Raw genomic sequence first — 23,677 nt, 5'->3', positions numbered from 1 at the left:
GGAAATATATACACACACAAAACGGCAAGAAAACTAGAGTTTTTAATTCACATATATCAGTAATATTAAAGAAGTAATTTACGTCGATTCAATTTTAAATCGGATTCCCCCTTCATTAATGAACGTTGAAATTTGTTCCCATTCAGATCTGACGAAGCCTTCAGAAACTTCGCTTTAAGGTAGAAAAGCTTCCACTCTTATTCAGCCCCGGACCCCTCTTCCATGCCCTTGCAGCTGCCCGCCATAATCTTACCCTTGTCCGGAGCTCGGGCCGAAAACAAGATGATTTAGCAGTTTAAACTGACAGCAAATATTTTACCCAGCCTCATTTCTACGCCTAGCCCTAGTCTCTTAGGCATTTATTCCACTCTCTAGCAGCCCGGGACGAGAAGGGTAATTTTTTGATATGTATAAACTCACCTGAAAGCCAGGCAGACATTTAAAAAGCCATCACCATTTACCGCCAAATTTGGGGGAGTCAAATTTGATGAAGGTCGATTCCGATAGGCCAAGGTAGCGCCCAACCAGAATGCTCTCTGGCTCCTTTTTTTCCCCCCGTTGGGGGCGGGGTTTGTACTTTTCCCGGCGTGCTTAGTGGCCCCGGCAATGACGGCGGATCGGGATCGCAGAGTAGTTGAGTGACGTTGGCGGAGTCGGTGGGTGCACGGGCATCGAGTGGGGGGGAGGCGGTGAACGGCGGGTGCTCGCGCCGCTCCGGAGTCCCGGCCCTCGCAGTCAGCGGCGCTCAAGCCGAGCCGGCGCCATGAGCGGCCTGCAGCGGCAGCACTTTGCTGCCAACAACGGGGATTTCACCTTCGTCTCTTCGGCCGACGGTGAAGGTAGGCCGTAAAGTTTGAGATGTTGTTTTGGGTACTGGGGCGAGATGACAGTGCGGGGGACGGCTGATTGAGCTCGATCCATGCCCGGGCCAGGAGGGTGAGATGGTTTCTCAGCTGCTAGTTTTGTTGTTTAATCGTTCCAACATCGCCAAAGTCTGGGCCTTGAAAATAAACACAAAAATGGTGGAATACCACATCAGACAACACTTGTGGAGAGGGGAAGGTAAATACTATGGATCCATGGCCTCTGAGCTAAGATGTTCCAAGCCCATTTCCCGTGGAATATTATGGATTCTCTCTGTACCTGCTCTTATATGCCCTAATAATTAACTCGCAAATGTCAGCTGTGCTCGGTAGGAAGCATACTAGTCACTGAAGCAGAAGGTAGTATGTTCCAGAGGCAAACAACAGGAATTCTGCTGATGCTGGAAATTCAAGCAACATACATCAAAGTTGCTGGTGAACGCAGCAGGCCAAGCAGCATCTGTAGGAAGAGAAGACTGCGCCTCTCCAACACAGTATGTTAGGAATGAGATGCTATCAGTTACATACATAAATAAACTGCTAGAGGAATTCAGGTCAGGCAGCATCCATGAAAATGAACAGTCGAAGTTTTGGGCTAAGATCTGTGTCCTGAAGAACGGTCTCTGCCTGAAATGTCGACTGTTTGTTCAGTTCCATTGATGCTGCCTGACCTGCTGAGTTCTTCCAGCATTTTGTGTGTGTGTGTTGCTTTGGATTTCCAGCATCTGCAGAGGTTCTTGTTTGCTAGCAGAGTTGCTGGCTTTCCAACCAGGGGTTAAATTGTGGTGCCATCTCTTCCCTTGGGTAGAAGAGTCCATGATGTTAATTTGACAATGAGTAATGCATTTGACAAGGTTCCATGCAATAGACCTGTAATTAAGAATGGAGTCTATGCAATGAAAAACGATAATATTGGCAGTTGCAATAAAATGTTTGCTTTTTCAGATGGGAGGGGAGAGCATAGAGAAGTTTCTTAGAGATCAGTGCTAGGGTTGCTGCTTTTTATAATGTACCTGTGATTTGGACTTGGAAATTATGTCCTGAACCCCCAAATTTGCAGGTGCTATAAAACTTGGAGGTGTCATGTACTGTGAGAAAGATGACAGACTTAAAAGAGATTGAAAGTGGTGGAAAGGGAGGATTGGTGACAGATTAAGTTTACTTTGACCAAATGTGTTTGATATTTCAGTAATGAAAAATGATACAATATGATTTCCTCGTATTTACAATATCAGTTTACAGTTTTAATTAGAGGATAGAAGAATAGGGAGATTGATGGAAAGTTTAGATTAGAGCTCAGAGCAGGTTGAGGAAGTTTTGCTTTAAATTGAAGCATATGAGATCCTGGCCTTATAAATAAAAGTATGTAGTATATGATTAGGGCAGTCAGAATGAATTTCTATAATATACTGGTTTGACTATATAATAGGAGAATGTGTACTGTTCCTTTCAGGAAAGACAAAGGCTTTGGAGAAGGCGCAGATGTGCAGATACCGAAATGTTTTTCAGGGTGGGGGCTTAATTTGTGTGGATATACTGGAGAAACTGGGACTGTTGTCCCTGAATCTGATTACTTTTAGGGAGGGGGGCTTCAGTGATGTGTATATACTGGAGAAAATGAGATTGTTCTCCCTGAAACCAGAAAAGTTGAAGGAATGTATTTAAAAATCACGAAGATAGACAAAATAACAGGGAACTGTTCCCATCATTGGTGGGATCATAACTGGGGGTAAAAATCTGAAGATGATGGGCTGAGGAACTAAAAGTGACATGGAGACAATTCTTTTGATGCTGTGAATGATAAAAGTCTGGTGTAAACTACCCAGGGTATTTATTAAGGAAAGCAGATTCAATTGTAGCGTTCCCAGACCCAAAAAATAACCTACAAAATCATGCCAAATAACACAAAACCTAAAATAGCAATAACATATAGTAAAAGCAGGAATGATATAAATACACAGCCTGTATAAAGTAGAAATACTTTTCTGCAGCACTGGCTAGTGCAGTGAAAATCTCGCGGAAGCGCTCTCGGCAGAAACACTCTCTCCAGTAACCTTTAAGCTATGAAGCTGCCAAATCATACCAAGTAACACACAAAAATACACAGCCTATATAAAGTAGAAATAATGTATGTACAATGTAGTTTCACTTACCGGAATCAGGAAGACTCCAATAAATTGCAGTTTCGTCACAGTTAAACACTTATACGAATAACCACCTGACGCAATCGGCAATCGCCTCTGATCTGGGCTGACATTTACGTGCCGGGCGGCACCTAATTAATTAGCTTGTTTATTTCGGCTTTTTTCTTAAAGATGTGCTGGGTGTGTTCTGACTACCGCTGCACCATTGCATTCTTCGCAGCAATGTATCGGTCCGCGGCCCGGAGGTTGGGGACCACTGTTTAAACTATGAAGCTGCCCTCGCCTCAGAATCTGATCAAGCCACCCATGACTACCTTTAAATTCCACTTTCGCAACACTTTCATCACCGTCGTCCAGTGCTTTCTGTTTCAGCTTATTAAATAGACTGTCTGATTTCTCCTTAAGTATAAGAAAACTTAACAGAACACCACGTTTTGTACACCCATCAATGCACTCAAGCAATAGACTTTCTATTTTATCCATTATTGGATGCCGACGAAGAGAGACCACTTTGCTATGAGCAGAACCAACAGTAACATCGGCAGCTTTCAAAATTCTTTCTCTCTGCATATAAATAGTGCGAATAGTGGACTCAGGCAAGTTCACCGCGTGGACAATGTCCTTACTTCGTTCACCAGGATCGAAACGCTTAATTATGTCCAGTTTTACGCTAAGTGTAACACCCTTACGAGCTCTTTTAGGCTTTTCTGATACCTTAGAACTCATCTTGCTAATGGATGCACAAAATAAATCGAGATAAAGCACGTGTTTAAGCAGTGCTGGCTAGAATGCAGTTCCGGGGGAGGAGCTCGGCTGTTCGGGCGCGTGCTGCCTTTTCTCGCGCGCTATCTTTTTTCACGTGCTGCCTTTCTTCGTAACAGTGAAAACACCTGTTAGCAAAAACAGGTAACTAATGTAGGTCTTTCGTAACAGCGAGATGTCGTAAACAGAACGTTCGGAAAACGGAGGCCACCTGTACTTAAGTAGCATCCTCCCATAACAATTCTGATTCTGCACAAGTTACCTTCAAACCTGAGGGAATAAACTCCGAGACCTGGGCCTCAATACCCCCTTTTGCAATTGGATCCTGGATTTCCTCACTTGTAAACCCCAATCCAAGTGGATTGGCAAAAACATCTCCTTCACAATCTCCATCAGCACAGGGTTGTCTGCTTGGCCTCCTGCTCTACTTGATTTATACCTATGACTGTGTGGCTAAACGTAGCTCCAATACCATATTCAGGTTTGCTGATGACACTGGTGTGGGCTGTATCAAAGGTGGTGATGAATCATCACGCAGAAGGAAGACTGAAAAATTGGCTGAGTGGCGTCATAATAGCAACTTTTCACTCTACATCAGCAAGACCAAGGAACTGATTGTAGACTTCAGGAGAGGGAAACCAGAGGTACATGAGCCATTAATCATGGAAAGATCCAAAGTGGAAAGGGTCAGCAACTTTAAATTCCTGGATGTTACTATTTAAGAGGATCTGTCCTGGACCTAGCATGTAAAGAAAGCACGGCAGCGCTTCTACTTCCTTAGAGTCTACGGAGAATATGCATGACATCAAGAACTTTGACAAGTTTTTATAGATGTGTGTTGACTGGCTGCAGCATGGCCTGTTAAGGAAACACCAATGCCTTTGAAAAGAGAATCCTACAAAATATAGTGGATTCAGCCCAGTACATCACAGGTAAAGCCCTCCCAACCACTGAGCATATCAGCATGAAATGCTGTTGTAGAAAAGCAGCGATGCCCAACACCCTAGCCATGCTCTTTTCTTGTGGCTGGCATCAGATAGAAGGTAGAGGTGCGTCAGGACTCGCACCACTCGGTTTAAGAACAGTTACGACCCCTCAACCACACTCACTTGCCCATTCACTGAGATGTTCCTACGATCAATAATCTCACTTTACGGACTCTTCACCTTGTTATTTCATGTTCTTGTTGTTTATTGCTATTTATTTATATTTGCATTTGCGGAGTTGTTGTCTTCTGTACTCTGGTTGATCTTTCATTGATCCTGTTATAGTTACCATTCTATAGATTTACTGAGTATGTTTGCAGGAAAATGAATCTCAGGATTCTATGCAGTGACAAGTATGTACTCTGATACTGAAAATTACTTTGAATTTTGAACTTTGTTTACTCTTCATTGCACAATATTGAAAGAATGATTGTTATCACGTTGCTCCTTCAGAGGTGCTGCCTTTATTTTATGAGTCTGAAGCCTCAATTGGTCAGGGTTGACTGTGGATATTGTGTCCTAGCTGTCTAGATGTGCAGGTTTGGCAGTATAATATGGAGAGCAAGCTGGTGCCCAGGCAGTAAGCTTCCCCTCTCCACACATCTGATAAACTCAATGGAACAGTAGAGACCCATACAGTTTAGTACCAGCAATATTGCAGGAGTTGCCAAGTAGCATTGAACACAACGTAGGACTGCCTTAGGGACTGCAGCTCCGGATTTTTGCCTTGGGGTTTACACCTGAACCCTCCCCAATGAGTAGGTAAAGCGCAAGGCAGCAGGGGTTTGAGATCAGAGTTTTCCTTCTGGATGAGCTGCCAACCACGGCTGATGAGCCCCCTCTGCCTGAAGCAAATAGTTTTAAGGCACCAGTAAGCCTCCTTTGTGCCTCCTTTTGTCAGTAGAAACAGTTTTACTGGGTTTAGTAGCTAAGCCACTTGAAGGCCAGGAGCTGGACTTAGTTGTCAGAAAACAACAGGAATTCTGCAGATGCTGGAAATTCAAGCAACATACATCAAAGTTGCTGGTGAACGCAGCAGGCCAAGCAGCATCTATAGGAAGAGGCGCAGTCGACGTTTCAGGCCGAGACCCTGGGGTCTTAGTTGTCAGAGGCTGTTTGAGGCGCACACCATTAGGGGCATTTAATAGGTAGTGGGAGTTTGTCCCTATGACCAACCCCGGCTATAACTGCCTTCAGCTTATCCCCATTACCAGTCCCAGCTTTCATTATGTTATGAATATGACTTCAGTCGGCCCTCCTTATCCGCGAGGGATTGGTTCCGGGACCCCTCGCAGATACCAAAAAACGCAGATGCTCAAGTTCCTTATTCAACCTGTCTCAATGCAGTGGACCTTGGACTCGGTGGCAGAGCTCTGAATCCGCAGTGTTTCTGTTCACGAAAATAATCACGATTGCAGTTTAAAATATAGTGGAAATAATAAAGCAATCAGAAAGAGGTGAAACACCATCGGTCATTGAAGAAGCGTTAGGCTGCAGTTGGGCAACGACCGGAACAATTTTAAAGGATAAAACTAGAAAGGCCCTGCCCGATTAAAGCTACAATTATTACTAAGCAACGCAGTGGTTTAATTATTGGGTTTTGGGGTTTTGGATTTTTGATCCTCCACATCAACCTGGCAGGGATGGACAGTGCACTCGGGAACGATCTGTCACTAGATCAAACTCGGGAACTTCTGTTCCCGAGCCCAGCGCTGAAACGTACATTTCTTAAGTATTTTATATGCATAGAAAGGTAAAATATATACTATATACTAAGACAAACGTTTGACTAGCTGACACTAAATAATACCAGATGTACCTGTTCCAACTTACTTAGTAAGAGAACTCCCATTTTTTTTTCGATCCAGATCCACGATAACCTATGTACATCCTCCCGTATACTTTAAATCATCTCTAGATTACTTATAATACCTAATACAATGTAAATGTTATGTAAAATAGTTGTTATACTACATTGTTTAGAGAATAATGACAAGAAAAATAGTTTGTAATGCTCGAACAGCAAGTGCTGGAAGAGCACTTCTGGGTTTTCTCAATTCGCGGTTGGTTGAATTCGCGCATGCGGTACTGGCGGATAAGGAGGGCCAACTGTACATTCAAAAGTTCAACTAACTGCAAAGCTCTATGGAAAATACACATCACTTTTTTCTGCTATTCTAATGGGTGTAGTACTTCTGTTTTGGAATAATATGTCAAATTGCTCTTGCAAATACAGTAAACACTGCTGGTAATTCAATAGATTGTATTCTTATAGAGTAACAACTGCAGGGAGGGGTAGCACCTCTCGTGGCGGGCTTGCCATGCTCTGCCCAGGGGCAGCTTGTCCACCTTTGGTTCTCACCTAAGCCTCCAAGTAACTGTTTGCATGCAACAGTGGCCACGCCCCGGTACATTGCTTTGACAGGTGGACTAAACCAGGTGAGGTTAGCTGGGAACCTCCAACCCCAGTGAGATAGGGATATGCCTGCCACAGCATGCGAAGCCAGTTCAAGCAGATTGGGCGGATGAGATAAACCGGAAGATCCAACAGCTAAGGTGGTGGTGCTGCAACACTTCGTGGAGAGCGAAGAGCATGACAAGGCACAGTAGATGTCATGGCTATCCACTGCAGCCGAGGAAGTCTGTAGACGTGATAATTTTGGACCATTGGACAGATATTTTTGAGGCTGAGAGAGTGGTATGGCACCAGTGCAATGGCTTTTTTACTGTAAAACTCCTCCTGTACAGGTTTTTCTCCGTGCAGCTCTACAAACATCATTGTCAAAAACGACGGGAACCAACGCTGCAGGCACTTCACAATTGTGCAAGTCAGTGAAAAACAAAGTCCTAATAAAATGAGTGGTTTAAGAGTGAAGGGTTGACTTAAAGGACAGGGAAAGTGAAAAGCATACATTTGCAACTTATTTAGAACATATGGTTGGCTGTGATTAGGCAAAGGAAATGAAAGAGGCCAAAGATGGGAACTAAAGTGTTTGATAACACATTTTTAAAAAAAAGATGGGAATATTAAATTTCAGAACGTTGGGAATCATTCTGAAGAATGAATGTGAATAATACAGGTTTATTAAAAATGATGTAAAATTGCTTTTGGCAGCAGTACAATGCAAGACTAAGATTTGCTATAATTTACAATAATGCAGTAGAGGGAAAAATGAATAACAGGACTGTTATTTGTGGACTGTTCAGAAATCTGATAGTGGAGGGGAAGAAGCTGTCCTTAAAATGCTTCAGTTGCCTGTACCTCCTCCCCAATGCAAAGAAGACGTCCTGGATGGTAAGGGTCTTTAATGATGACCACTGCTGCTTTGGGGGCACTGCCTCCAGAAGATGTCCTCAGTGGTGGGGAGGCTTGTACCCAAGATGGAACTGGCTGATGCTACAACTTTGCATTCTCTTGCAGTTCTGTACATTTGAGCCTCCATATCAGGTTGTGATGCAACTGGTCAGAATGCTGTGCTCTGTACATCTGTAGAAATTTGTGACAATATATGGTGACGTATGAAACCTTCTCAGACTCCTAATGAAGCAGCACAGCTGCAAGCTTTTTATGATTGCATCAATGTATTGGGCTCAAGATAGATCCCCTGAGTGTTGATGCTTAAGGAGTTGAAGCTGCTCACCTTTCCACCAGTGAGCCCTCAACAAGCATGTGTTCCATCAGTTTTTTCCTTTCTGAATTCCTTGGTCTTGCTGCTGTTGCAAGTTTGTTGTTGTGACATCACTGCACTAGCCTCATCGCTATCTGACATTCTGCCAACAACAGATTTTGTCATTTGTGTTGCAAATATGGAGCTAGAAATTAGGCGCCAGTTCAAATTATGTAATTTAATCAAATTGTTAAATTGATAGATTGGGTTTTTATTGTCAGATGTACCAAGGGTTAGTGAAAAGCTTGTCTCAAATATGTTCATACAGATCAATTCACTGCAACAGTGCATTGCTGTAGTGCAAGGTTGAACAATAAGAGTACTGAATATTGTTACAGAGGAAGTGCAGTACAGGTAGACAGGGGTGCAATGTCATAATGAGATAGGTTGTGAGGTCAAGATTCAATTTTATAAGGGTATCGAGAGCTGTGACAGGAGTGCCAGATTTCTGAATGTCTGCAAACAATGGCTTTGATCTGGCTAGTTTTTGACTGAAGGAAATGGTTTTTCAGAATCGGGTTTATTATCACTGATTTACATGATGCAACACTTGTTTTTTTGCGGGGGGGGAGGACATTAATTGTGGACTGAAAACATGCACTGGAGGGACGGTACACTTGCAGATGAAGTTAATCATATTTTGAGAGGTCTCTGGGGAGGCAGACCACTGAGAAATGAATCTTTAGGGGCAGGGTTTTAAGAAGTAACAATGAGGAAGCAAAGCTATCACTAGTTGGATAGATAGCAATGCATACACAGCTGAGTGCTCAGGCTAAACAACTGAAATAAAAGTTTTTGGGGGAGCAAGATGTACTGAACAGAAAAAGAGGCCAGAATTAATGAAGAAGAGTGCACAGATTACTGTGGAGAAGGACATAAAAGCTAGTGTCTTCAGGGAATGGAGTAGTGATAATTTAGAGGATAGCAACATTACAAAGGAGGAGGTGTTAGAGGTCCTGAATTGCATTTAAAAATAGATGTTCCAAGGATCTGGCCAGATGTGTTCTAGTACATTATAAGAAGCAAGGAAGCTGACTGGTAGGGCTCTGGTAAAGACTTTTGTAATTTTGTCAGCCACAGAAGTCTGGTGGATAGTTGGTGTGGTATCTTTATTTAAGAAAAGCAGCAGGGCTAAGCCAGAGGCCTGCAGGCTTGTGAGCCTTGCATCAACAATGGAAAAGATAATAGAAGGGATTCTGAGGGGCAGTATTTATTTGCATTTGATGATTTGGAATAACTAGCAATAGTCAGCATGGCTTTTCGTGCAGGAAATTCTGTCTCACAAATTTTTTTTTTGAAGAGATGATAAAGGCAGGGCTGTAGGTCTTGTCTACATGGACTTCGACACTGATGATGTCCAGTGAGAACTACTAGTCAACTGGATACAAAATTGGCTGGTGATAGGAGGCAAAGGGTGATAATTGATGGTTATTTTTCAGATTAGGCCTTTGATCGGTAGTGTGCTACAGGGATTGGTGATTTGTTTGTCATGTCATGATTAGTAAATCTGCAGGTGACAATCAACATTGATAGTATTCTGGACAGTGAAGAAGGTTGTCTTAGGTTATAACAGAATATTGATCAACTGGGAAAGTGACCAAAGGTTTGGAATTTGACTTATTTTGGGAAGTTAAATCAGGGCAGGGCATACACAATGAATGGCACAATATTGGGGAGTGTTGTTGAACATTGACTTGGGTGTACAAGTACATGGTTCCCTGAATGTGGCAAAATAGATAGGATAGTGAAGAAGGCGTATGGCATACACGTCTTCATCAGCCAAGGCTTTGGGTACAAGTTTTCAGATTTCCATGTTACAGTTGTACAAAATGTTGCTTAATCTACACTTGTATGTTTGCACGCAGTCTGTCTTTACTAAGGGAAATGTACTGTATGATTAAGAGTAGGTGCAGAAAAGTTTCTCAAGCATGTTGTTCAGAGTTCAGAGTTCAATTCTGGCATGACCTGCAAAGAGTCTGTACGTCCTCGCCGTGGAATGCGTGGGCTTTCTTCGAGTCCTCCAGTTTCCTCCCACAGTCAAAAGATGTACTGGTTTAGTAGATTAATCGGTCATTGTAAATTGCTTCATGATTAGGCTAGGGTCAAATTGGCTGTTGCTTGGTGGCGCAAGTCAAAGGGCCTGAAGGGCCTATTCTATGCTGTTTCTCAATAAGTATACAAACAATAAATGATAGATACTTCATTGATTCCAAAGGAAATTAACATGTCACAGTAGCATTGCAAGTGCATAGATATACAAATATTAGAAGAGAAGTAAGAAAGAAAAGAAAAGCCACCTCAAACAATCTTACAGGAGGGGTCATCACTTCCCAGGCTATAGGTTGACTCATTGTAGAGCCTAATGACCAAGAGTAAGAATGACATCGTACAGTGCTCTTTGGAGCAGTGCAGTTGTCTTAGTCTATTACTAAAAGTACTCCTCTATTCAGCCAAGGTGGCATGCAGAGGGTAAGAAGCATTGTCTAGAATTGTCTGGCTTTTCCGTGGGGTCCTTTGTTCTTCCACAGCCTCCAGTGTGTTCAGTTTGACTCTGCTAATAGAGCCCAGCCTTTCTAATCAGTTTATTGAGCCTGTTGGTATCACCCATGTTGATGCCATTGCCACAACACACCACCATATAGAAGATTGTACTGGCGACAACAGACTGGTAGAACATGTGAAGGAGAGAGCTGCATACTCCAAAGGACCTCAGTCCCCTCAGAAAGTGCAGGCGACTCTGGCCCTTGTGCACATGCTTTGTGTTGGTACTCTACGACTCTGGCCCTTGTACACAGGCTTTGTGTTGGTACTCTACGACTCTGGCCCTTGTACACGGGCTTTGTGTTGGTACTCTACGACTCTGGCCCTTGTACACGGGCTTTGTGTTGGTACTCTACGACTCTGGCCCTTGTGCACGGGCTTTGTGTTGGTACTGTACGACTCTGGCCCTTGTACACGGGCTTTGTGTTGGTACTCTACGACTCTGGCCCTTGTGCACGGGCTTTGTGTTGGTACTGTACGACTCTGGCCCTTGTACACGGGCTTTGTGTTGGTACTGTACGACTCTGGACCTTGTACACAGGCTTTGTGTTGGTACTCTACTCAGTCTGCTGCCTGGATTGGGGGGCTTGAGTTACATGAGAGACTAGATAGACTGGCTCTGTTTTCCTTAGACAAAAAGAGCCTAAGAGGTGACATGATGGAAGTGTATAAAATATCAGAGACATTAGGGTGATTGCCAGAACCTGTTTCCTATGGTAAGAGGTTTCCAAAACAAGAGAGTATAGGTTTAATATGAAATGAGAAAGTTCAAAGAGAATTTGAACAGTAAATTTTTCACACAGTAGAATTTCTAACAGAGCTGACAGAATTCGGTGGAGGAGGCAGGGACAGTAACAATAATGAAGTCTCAGCTTGAATGAGAAGGACATAGCTAGGAAGTTAATGTAGGCAAGTGGGATTGGTATAGCTAGGCATGACGGCTGGCACAGACACCCTAGGCAAAAAGACCTGTATCTCTGCTGTGCAAATCTCTGACACCACTGCCACAATCATAAAAATGTCATCTGTGACTCGTCTGGCTGATAACTGTTATACAAGAAACTATGCATGTGCATGGTACACATGCAGATTGAGGGAATTAATTTAAATTTATAGAAAAAATGGGAATTCTAAGTTTCATTTGGGATTTTTCACTGAATGATTTTTATTTTAAACATACTACTGTTCCAATAATTTATTAATGTCCTTTTTAGTTATTGAAGCTTTTACTGTGAAATTTACCCTGAGTGGGCTATGCTGAAATTCGAATGCCAGGTGGCGATGCGTCTCTGCCAAAGAAGGTGTAAGCACTCCTACCCTCCGCTAGCCTGCAAGTCACCCTTGGGCAAGGTGTAGCACCTGCTTAGAACCCCCACCCCCACCCCCAATCACTGATCAGGGTCATATGAAGCTATGGGAGCAGGTGGTGGATGGTCGAATGAGCCGCTGGGGCATATCACAAGTCCTGGTTGTGCGACCACTGACACCAGGCAGATAATCTCTGAACAGTATTGATAATGGCTGGGGTCACCTATCTTGTAAAGACACTGCTCGGAAGAAGGCAATGGCAAACAACTTTTTTTTTTAAACATTGAATATGATTTTATTTGCATGGGTACACATGTTGAAAGGCTGAAAGTTTTGCTTCATAAACAGTGCTGCCTCAGTCAATTACACCCAGAGCTTCACCCCTTCTCCCCAACAGTTGGAAATAGAAGGCAACCACAAAGATCATCTTCCTTTCCAATATCATAGCGGGAGTATTGCAAAACAGTGCAACAAGGGGAAAAAAAACAGCAGAGGAGTTGTTCAGCGTAACCTTTCACTCTTTGTGAACAATGAGGTCAACTGAACATTATGTGCGCTGTATCCAGCAAGCGGTTTCTGCTCTTGGGTGGTTGTCCTTCATGGCTTAGCTGGATGCACTCCTGTTTCAGCCCATTACTTTAAAAAAAAATTTGCGTGATACCCCAGACCACACATTTTCTGGATGTGCTGTAAACTCAGGTGAACACAGAAAATTTAATGACATTTATTTCAAGGGAAACAGACTGACAGCTCTCAACCCACGTCACTAAAGCAGACATACACAAGCTTCCATTTTTGCTACTTTATAATCGTTTGCACCTCCAATCTTTTCTTCACGAGCCACAGAAGCAGCAACTGTTGTACATGGAACCGACAGGGAAGGTTTCCGGCACAGTTCAGACTTGGCAGGAGGCAAAACACCAAGTGACCATAATTACACGGGAAGTGTTTAATCCTGGCATGCCATCGAAATACATAATTTTCCAAAATTGACTTTGAACTTGAGGAGCACAACATTACACAGACAGAAAATGTTCTTTCACATTTGGACAGCCTCGATAGTTCTCAAGAGTCAACCATCAGTAATACCAATGTGTAATGTTTGGCAAGGGCAGGCACCAACTATCTGAAGAGTTGTCGGCCAGGATCAGAGCTATCCAATGACCAACATTGTTTGCACAGGTGCATGTTAAATATCCTATGGCATTATTTACAGAGCAGGGAAGTTGTTTAAAACGTCCAACTACCTCCTGTGATAATGAATACACAGAGAGCTGAGACAAGCCAGATCAAACCTGTAGTCTCATGGTGACTGACAGCTCCGCTGAGAACTTTGTGTGGAATCTGACATTTTCCCTGTGACCACATGGGTTTCCTTCAGATGCTCCTGATTCCTCCCTCATCCTAAGAAATGTGCAATTTGGTAGGTTACCCGGCCAAACTGCCCCTAGTTCTTACACACATGATAAAATTGGGGAGGGGATGGGAGAAGCTGAAGGAAACGTGGGAGGATAAGTAACAGAGAAAAACAGTGGTGGCTGGGATTAGTCTGAGTGCCAATGTAGACTTGAACCAAATGGTCTCCTTCTACTGATTTCATTTATTTATTCAGGGATAGGCTCTTCAAGCCACTCTGCCCAGCAACCCCCAACTTAATCCCAGCCTAAACGCAGGACAATCTACAATGATCAATTAACCTACTAACCGGTACGTCTTTGGACTATGGGCGGGAACCAGCGGACCTGGAGGAAAACTACGCATTCCACAGGGAGGACATACAAACTCCTTACAGATGACAGTGGAATTGAACTCCAAACTCCAACGCCCCGAGCTGGAATAGCGTCGGGCTAAGCATTACACTATCATGGCACTGATCAGGAAATACAGGTATATAGAACATCGCCAAAAGCTATTCAGTGGTTCAGGGAGTGAATAGAAAGGGCTGGAATGGAACTGATAATTGAGAGCATTCTGGTCTGGGAGATATGATAGATTAATTCTTTACTGCAGTACACCTTTTAACACGTGGACAGCACTGATTATCTCCACATCAGCCACAGCTCTGTAACACTGATATACTTCATATCCTTGCACATCCAGATATTGGCTTTTGATGTTGATTTAGATCAATGACTTTCTCAGCATCAACCAACGTCATTGTGTAGTGCATTCAATGTAAACTTTGGATATTATAAATTCCACTAATCTCAAATCATGTTCAAAGAGAAACACAGTAACTGTTTCAAATTTATCAGAACCGGAAAGGATAAAGATACCAGAAGCTAGCAGTTACTCATTGGCCAACTCTGCTCCGCAGGGAGTCATGACCACGCTTGGCCCTGCTCTGCTTGAACAGGTGCCAACTGAACAAATTCACCAATTACAAGGTAGGTGCTATGTAAAGATATAAGGCATTCAGTATTACAGTATTTGACAAATCCTTGCACGTCCTTGATGCTTGCCAAAAATCACGGCCAGTCTCATGTGAAAATGCCGTAGAAATCATTGTTGATTTCAGTCCAAGAATCGAACTCCCAGGCACAGAGTCCACTGCCAGCTGGAAACCAGAGTCAGTTTTTCCGCTACCCTTCCGCCACTCCCCAATGAATGGTATATTCACGATAGGTGAGATGCTGGATTGAGAAGCACCCATCTTCACTTCTCCTTGAGGCCGAGTTTGATTTTGATGAGGTGCCTCATGTAAACGGCAGTGACAACGCTGGAGGAAACGATCACTGCGAGACAGAGCAGCACAGAGCAGGTGGAGTCGCTATGCCACGTCTGATAGAAATGCTGCCGGTGTTTGTAATCCAGATGGATAGCTTCCAATTGGGCCAGGGTGCAGAGGACCATAAAGGCATGGAAAATCTGATGCCCCTGCAGGAAGATGTCGCATTTTCCGGGGAGCCACTTCTCTGGGTGAGGACACGAGAAGAAGTGAGCACTTGCGAGGAAGCAGATGATCTGGCATTGGTGGTACCAAATGGCAGTGTCAGTGCAATTCGACGAGTAGCAGCTATATATCCGATGCACCACAGGGCTGATGTCCAACATGTAGGCCAGCCCGGCTGGGACTATCTGGTAGAGTTTGCGTGACCAAGGGTGCAGCAACTTGGCATTAGATTTTGCATAGCAGGATCCTAAACAGGACATCCAAGCCAACAAGGTGGCCATGGGGAGGTAGAACATTTTGATGACGTGGTACCACTCCTCTTCAATGGAGTAGTAATAGTGGACCAAAGCACTCCCATACTGATAGACCGCCACACCGATGTAGTCCACAAAGAAAAAGGAATAATGGGCGAGCTCCGAACGGGCATGCAGGAGGTGGGCAAGGGAGCTGCAGGTCAGGTAGCAGAAGGCAGAGAGGAGGAGGATCAGCAGTGGCAACGCGTGCCGGTCCGACCAGAAGTCCACCGTCCGGGAGAACTCCTGCAGCTTCAGGAGGATGATCAGCGCAGCGAAGAGGTGGGACCAGACATTGATGGACTCGTTGTGCCGCAGGAACAAGGTGAACAGGTAGTATCGCCAGCTCTGCTCCACCGGTCTGTAGCCAGAGTGGATGTACGGCTCCCGGAATATCCGCGGCACCTCCCAATCCTTCACGGTGCACGGCAGGCTGGGAATGGACTGCTCCACCAGGCTTGGGATCTGACGGATCTGCTGGATATTGATGAAGAGTCTACCAATCTGTTCCATCACCACGGTCGTCATGGTAACACTGGGGCCTTACTAACACTGATACCACTTCGCCGAAGAAAACAGTCTCCCCACAATTTACCGCTCCCCTCCAACAGCCAGTGGGCAGGAATGAATAGGCATCACTTGCCCAGCCAGACACGAACCGATTTCACAGAAGCCCGATCACTTCGCAGAGGCAGAGTTGGGATTGACCATCGCCTGTACCCAATGTCGCACCGAAGATATTCGAAATACATCCACTGTTGAGGGCGTGACGGACACAATCGTGGGGAAAGCCGCCGATCGCTCGCTATTCTGCCACCGTTCTCCGCTTGGCACCGCGGCGCCGACCCGACACAACACGCTCCGCGTCCCGGCGGCAGACTGTCGGCAAACAACTTCTGCAGAAAAATTTGTTAAGAACAATCATTACCAAAGATCATGATCTCCCTCATCATACAACACAGCATATTATGATGAAACTCTAAATGCTTAAAACACTGACATGCTCAATTCAAATAGTTAAGATGGCTGTCTCCACTTTAACCGAGGTGATGCAATCCTGGTTTGTGTTACACTATGCATTTTGTGTGCTGCTGTGTATTTACTGATGTATACTTACGTACATTGATAATAAAATTTGCTTTGAACTTTGAAATCAGTTTCCATTCCATAATAATACCTCCACATGGTGGCATCACTTTATGACAAACTTTACTGATATTGTAACAGAGGGAGAAACAATTGTAGATACTTTTGGCACTATGATAACATTGAGCAGCAGTGTAGCAATTTTGTTTCTAGTGATACAAACAATGCCTTACTTTTGGATATCCCTACATATGAGCTCACACAATATTATTAAAGATGAATGTCTGACATATCTATGTGCAATAATTCCTACAAAATGCAGAACTAGGTTTTGCTTGTGCTCTAATCTTCGTGCTATTTCCTTGTTACTTCTAAATAGCTTATTCTTCCAGTGTTCCTCTTGGGATAGTCATTTAATTTGGGTGTAGAGGATAACGAGATTGAGATCTAAAATTATTACACCTTCCTTCAAGTGTGCTGTTTTCCTGAGTAGATTCTCAGAAACACTAGATCTGCCTCATCCATCGTTGTAGGCTGCCAGTGTTCACGAGCTTTAGTACTTGAGCTATAACATTTTTTTTTGTGGGCTATTGTTAGATTTAACCCATGATCAAAGAGGTCACTGTGAAATGTGTGCAATCTGATTTCATGGGGATTGATTATGCTGATGAGGGAGGGTAGGAGGCAAGAGTGGTCATGGTTAAAGGAAACGAATTGTTATGAATTGTGAAGAAGTGAAAATTAATTCAATTCATTGTGTTTTATAATTTAAAATTACATTTTCTTTAATGGCTTCTTAGATAAGCAAGTAGCAAAAACTGAATGAAATAATAGCCACATGCAAAGTTGTTTTGATCAGTTCCCAGATGAATTTGGGCATTCCCGAAGTAAGTTCATATTAATTGGAACTGATGGGGAAGTCTCCCAATACCAAAATAAAATAACTACTTATACTGTTGTGTAAGTGTCATTAATGTATTTCAAATACTATACTATAATCCTGATCAGATGGAAAGATTAACACAAGATGAAAATTAGCTATTACTAAACAACGTTATCTGAAGTAAGACGGATGCAACTCTTACCACATACAGTGGGGGCAATAGCTCTTCAATTTTCACTTTAAATTATGTTGTCACTTGAAAAAAACAGTTGTAATACATCAGGGAAATTTATGATCAACTTGAGTCTAACTTTGTTTGGACCACACTAGAGTCTTGCATACTGTTGCGGTCACCACTTGGAAAAGCTTCAGTGAATGACCAGAGACGATTTGCAATGATAATATCTGAAATGCAGAAGCACAAATTTGAGAATCATGATGAGCAGACAAGTAGGTGAAGAATAAAGTATTTTGGATCCGGGTTGCCTCACCAGGTTCTTTTTGGCAGGACTAATATTCGCTAATGTTGCTAATACACCAGCTTTACTTGCAAGCCTCTATTTTGCAAATTAAATTAGATAGAATATCTGAATAAACAAGCAAACCATAATTGTGTCATAAGTTAAACTTCCTGAATTTTGTAGTTGTGCAAAGATAAGAGAACAGGTGAATATGGGACTGAAATTGTGAAATTTGAATGCACATGGTGTACAAACAGAGTAGATGAGCTTTTATAGCATATTTTGAAATTGGCAATATGACATTGTGGGCTTCAGTCATTGCTGAAAGATCACATCTGGGAATTAAACATCCAAGTCTACACATCCGATCAAAATGACAGCCAGGTGGACAGTGAGGGTGTGGTGGGTCTGTTGGTTTAAAAAAAAGAAATCAAATCCTTAGCAAGAAGTAGCACAGGATTGGAAGATTATAGATTTCTTTTAGGTAGGTTAAGAAACTGCAAGGGTGAAAACTCCCCCTGAATGTAAGGTACAAATTATAACAGGAAAGGCAATGTTGTGGTGATCATGGGGACTTCAGTATCTAAGAAGACTAGGGAAATTAGATTGGCACTAGATCCTAAGGGAGGTATTTATTTGCAGAATGCCTATGGGATGCCTTTTTAGAGCAGCTTGTGATCGAGCCCACTAAGGAAAAGGCAATTCTGGATTTGATGTTATACAATAATCATATTTGATTAGGGAGCTTAAGGTGTAAAGGAATGCCGAGGAAGCTAAAATCAGGTGTATCAGTATTACGGAGTAAGAGAAGCAAGAGTGTATGTTGGACTGTTGGAAAAATAGTAGTGGGGAAACAAAGAGTGGCAGACGAACTGAACTAGTATTTTGCATCAATCTTTATTGTAGAAGACCAGCCAGAAAATCAGGAGGTTTGGAGCAGAAGTGAGTGTAGTCACTACTAATAAGGAGAAAGTGTTTGGGAAGCAAAGGTCTCAAGGGAGACTATACCCTTGTGTTTTGAAAGAGGTATCTGAAAAGATTGTGGAGGCACCAGAGTCAGAAATGGTTCAGAAGGACTGGAAAATTGTTAATGTCAGTCGACTCTTTTAGAAGATAGGGAGGCAAAAGATTATAGGCCAGTTAATCTGACTTCAGTGATTGGTAAGATTTGTCAGTCCATTATTAGGATGAAGTTTCAGGATACTTGGAAGCATATTTGGAAGATCTAATAGGCCAAAATCAGCATGATTTCCTTAAATTTAAACAAAGTTTCAGGTCATTTCTTTGGCAGTTTGAACAGGGCACGACTGCACAAGCGCGTGAAGGTCAGCCTGTGAGAACAGCGGGTGAGTTAAAAAAGCGAGCAGATTAATGGAACGAGCGACGGTGTAGTGGGAGACAGAGTAGGAAGGCTTTGGCTCGAGAGGCTTCAGCGAGCAGAGGCTGAGGACGAGCTTGCTGCTAGTGAGGTAAGGCCATGTAAGATCCTTTAATTAATCTAATTAACTTAGAAGTAGGTAATGGAGGCAGCAGTTAGGGCAGTCGAGTGCTCCATTTGCCATATGTGGGAAGTCAGGGCGAGCACAATTTTCCCTGATGACTACACCTGTGAAAGATACATCCAGCTGCAGCTCCTGACAAACTGAGTTAGGGAGCTGGAGCTGGATGAACTTTGGATCATTTGTGAGGCAGAGGCAGAAATAGACAGGAGTTTCAGGGAGATAATTGTCTCTAAAAGTCAGGAGACAGGGAGAAAGCAACACTCACAACACGCTGGAGGAACTCAGCAGATCGGGCAGCATCCGTGGAAACGATGAGTCGATGTTTCGGGCCGGAACCCTTCGTCAGGACTGAAGAGGGAAGGGGCAGAGGCCCTATAAAGAAGGTGGGGGAGGGTGGGAAGGAGAAGGCTGGTAGGTCCAGTTGAAAAACCAGTAATTTGAAAGACAGTGGGGTGGTGGAGGGGAAACCGGGAGGTGTTAGGCAGGAAAGGTGAAGAAGGAATAGGGGAAAACACAATGGGTAGTAGAAAGAGGGGGAACTATGAGGGAGGTGATAGGCAGCTGGGGGAGGGGGCAGAGTGAAATAGGGATAGAGGAAGGGAGAGGGAGGGAATTACCGGAAGTTGGAGAATTCTATGTTCATACCAAGGGACTGAAGACTACCTAGACGGTATATGAGGTGTTGCTCCTCCAACCTGAGTGTAGCCTCATCATGGAGGTAGAGGAGGCCATGTATGGACATATCTGAATGGGAAGCAGAGTTGAAGTGGGTGGCTACCGGGAGATCCTGTCTATTGTGGTGGACGGAGTGAGGTGCTCGACGAAGCAGTCCCCCAATCTGCGTCGGGTTTCACCGATGTAGAGGAGGCCGCACCGAGAGCACCGAATGCAAAAGATGACCCCAACAGACTCACAAGTGAAGTGTTGCCTCACCTGGAAGGACTGTTTGGGGCCCTGAATGGTGGCAAGAGAGGAGGTGTAGGGACAGGTGTAGCACTTGCGCTTACAGGGATAAGTGCCGGGTGGGAGATCGGTAGGGAGGGACGTGTGGATAAGGGAGTGGCGGAGAGACCAATCCCTCCGGAAAGCGGAGAGGGGTGGAGAGGGAAAGATGTGCTTAGTGGTGGGGTCCTGTTGAAGGTGGCGGAAGTTGCGGAGGATAATGTGCTGGATCCGGAGGCTGGTGGGGTGGTAGGTGAGGACAAGGGGAACTCTTCCCTGTTGTGGTGGCGGGAGGATGGGGTGAGGGCCGAAGTGTGGGAAATGGAGGAGATGCGGGTGAGGGTGTCATTGATGACGGTAGAAGGGAAACCACGATCCTTAAAGAAAGAGGACATTTGAGATGTCCTGGAACAGAAAGCCTCATCCTGGGAGCAGATGTGGTGGAGATGGAGGAACTGGGAATAGGGAATGGCGTTTTTGCATGTGGCGGGGTGGGAAGAAGTATAGTCTATAGTGTATATATGTGAAAAGAGGAGAGCAGTAGTGATAGGGGATTCGATAGTTAAGGGGATAGATAAGAGGTTCTGTGAGAGAGATGGAGAATCCTGGATGGTCTGTTGCCTCCCTGGTGACAAGGTCTGCGATATCTCGGATCGAATTCTCAGTATTCTCAAGAGGGAGTGTGAGCAGCCAGATGTTGTGATCCATGTAGGGACCAATGACGTGGATAGGAAGGAGGAGGTCCTGCCAAGAGAGTTTAGGGAGTTAGGTGCAAAGTTGAAGGACAGGACCTCCAGAGTTGCAATCTCAGGATTGCTACCCATGCCACATGCTAGTGAGGCTAGAAGTAGGAAGATAATGCAGCTAAATACGTGGCTAAAGAGTTGGTGCAGGAGGGAGGGCTTCATGTCTCTGGACAATTGGGTCTTGTTCCAGGGAAGGTGGAACCTGTTCCATTGAGACCGGTTGCACCTGAACTGGAGGGGAGCTAACATCCTTCCGGGAAGGTTTGCTAGTGCTGCTCCGGGGAGTTTAAACTAGATTTGCAGGGGGAGGGGAACCAGAGTGTTAGAGCAGATAGTAAGGTGGAGGAGAATAAAGGTCATGCAAGAACTGCAAGTATAGTACATGGAGTAAAGCCAGATTTAACACATAAAGAGGCTTTGAGGAAAGAGAAGCAGAATAAAGGGTGTAAAAGTAGTAAGGTAGAAGGGCTAAAGTGCGTGTACTTCAATGCAAGAAGCATCAGGAACTAAGGTGATGAACTGAGTGCTTGGATACATACATGCAATTATGATGTAGTGGCCATTACAGAGACTTGGCTGGCACCAGGGTAGGAATGGATTCTCAATATTCCTGGATTTCAGTGCTGTAAAAGGGATAGAGAGGGGGGGAAAGGGGAGGAGGGGTGGCATTACTGGTCAGGGATACTATTACAGCTACAGAAAGGGTGGGGAATGTAGCAGGATCCTTCTGAGTCAGTATGGGTGGAAATCAGGAACAGGAAGGGAGCAGTTACTCTATTGGGAATATTCTGCAGGCCCCCTGATAGCAGCAGAGATAGAGGAACAGATTGGGAGGCAGATTTTGGAAAAATGCTAAAATAACAGGGTTGTTATCATGGGTGACTTCAACTTCCCTAATAGTGATTGGCACCTGATTAGTTCCAATGGTTTAGATGGGGCAGAGTTTGTTGAGTGTGTCCAGGACAGATTTCTGTCACAGTATGTTGACAGACCAACTGGGGCAATGCCATACTAGATCCAGTATTAGGTAATGAACTGGGTCAGGTCACAGATCTCTCAGTGGGTGAGCATCTGGGGGACAGTGACCACCGCTCTCTGGCCTTTAGCATTGTCATGGAAAAGGATAGAAGCAGAGAGGACAGGAAAATTTTTAATTGGGGAAGGGCAAATTATGAGGGGTATAAGGTTAGAACTTGCAGGTGTGAATTGGGATGATGTTTTTGCAGGGAAATGTACTATGGACATGTGGTTGATGTTTAGGGATCTCTTGCAGGATGTTAGGGATAAATTTGTCCTGGTGAGGAAGATAAAGAATGGTAGGGTGAAGGAGCCAAGGGTGACAAGTGAGGTGGAAAATCTAGTCAGGTGGAAGAAGGCAGCATACGTGAGGTTTAGGAAGCAAAGATCAGATGGGTCTATTGAGGAATATAGGGTAGCAAGAAAGGAGCTTAAGAAGGGACTGGGGAGAGCAAGAAGGGGGCATGAGAAGGCCTTGGTGAGTAGGGTAAAAGAAAACCCCAAGGCATTCTTCAGTTATGTGAAGAACAAAAGGATGATAGGAGTGAAGGTAGGACTGATTAGAGATTAAAGGTGGGAAGGTGTGCCTGGAGCCTATGGAAGTGAACAAAGTCCTCAATGAATACTTCTTTTCGGTATTCACCAATGAGAGGGAACTTGATGGTGAGGACAGTATGAGTGAGGTTGATGTTCTGGAGCATGTTGATATTAAGGGAGAGGAGGTGTTGGAGTTGTTAAAGTCCATTAGGATGGATAAGTCCCCGGGGCCTGACGGTATATTCCTCAGGCTGCGCCATGAGGTGAGAGAAGAGATTGCTGAGCCTCTGGCTAGGATCTTTATGTCCTTGTTATCCATGGGAATGGTACTGGAGGATTGGAGGGAGGCAAATGATGTCCCCTTGTTCAAAAAAGGTAGTGGGGTTAGTCTGGGTAATCATAGACCAGTGAGCCTTACGTCTGTGGTGGGAAAGCTGTTGGAAAAGATTGTTAGAGATAGGATCTATAGGCATTTAGAGAATCATGGTCTGATCAGGGACAGTCAGCATGGCTTTGTGAAGGGCAGATCGTGTCTAACAAGCCTGATAGAGTTCTTTGAGGAGGTGACCAGGTAGTGCAGTGGATGTGATCTACATGGATTTTAGTAAGGCATTTGACAAAGTTTCACACGGTTGGCTTATTCAGAAAGTCAGAAGGCATGGGATCCAGGGAAGTTTGGCCAGGTGGATTCAGGATTGGCTTGCTTGCAGAAGGCAGAAGGTCGTGGTGGAGGGAGTACATTCGGATTGGAGGGTTGTGACTAGTGGGGTCCCACAAGGATCTGTTCTGGGACCTCTACTTTTCGTGATTTTTATTAATGACCTGGATGTGGGGGTAGAAGGGTAGGTTGGCAAGTTTGCAGACCACACAAAGGTTGGTGGTGTTGTAGATAGTGTAGAGGATTGTCGAAGATTGCAGAGAGACATTGATAGGACGCAGAAGTGGGCAGAGAAGTAGCAGATGGAGTTCAACCCGGAGAAGTGTCAGGTGGTACACTTTGGAAGGACAAACTCCCAAGGCAGAGTACAAAGTAAATGGCAGGATA

The 23,677-nt window shown here is 44.2% G+C and overlaps 3 protein-coding genes across 3 annotated transcripts in view; 1 reads left to right on the top strand and 2 right to left on the bottom strand.

The window, feature by feature from the left end:
• Positions 1-525, bottom strand: part of exo1 (exonuclease 1) — a 46,797-nt gene extending 46,272 nt beyond the window's left edge. The window contains exon 1 of the mRNA XM_063055547.1: positions 421-525. The gene's annotated coding sequence lies outside the window, so the exon portion shown is untranslated. The remainder of the gene's footprint in view (positions 1-420) is intronic.
• A 52-nt stretch (positions 526-577) lies between these two features.
• yipf4 (Yip1 domain family, member 4) overlaps positions 578-23,677 on the top strand; it is a 43,781-nt gene continuing 20,681 nt past the window's right edge. Inside the window, exon 1 of the mRNA XM_063055546.1 lies at positions 578-839. Coding sequence (XP_062911616.1) covers positions 764-839 — 76 coding nt within the window. The 5' untranslated portion in view covers positions 578-763. The remainder of the gene's footprint in view (positions 840-23,677) is intronic.
• Positions 12,571-16,398, bottom strand: LOC134350068 (membrane progestin receptor alpha-B-like). The gene has a single exon (XM_063054995.1). The coding sequence runs from the start codon at positions 15,984-15,986 to the stop codon at positions 14,928-14,930; it is 1,059 nt and encodes a 352-aa protein (XP_062911065.1). The 5' UTR covers positions 15,987-16,398; the 3' UTR covers positions 12,571-14,927.

This window comes from Mobula hypostoma, chromosome 8, assembly GCF_963921235.1.
Source record: "Mobula hypostoma chromosome 8, sMobHyp1.1, whole genome shotgun sequence".
Taxonomy (NCBI): Eukaryota; Metazoa; Chordata; class Chondrichthyes; order Myliobatiformes; family Myliobatidae; genus Mobula; species Mobula hypostoma.
Note: the sequence above shows the minus strand (reverse complement) of the source record. Positions and strands in the feature narration are given on the sequence as shown.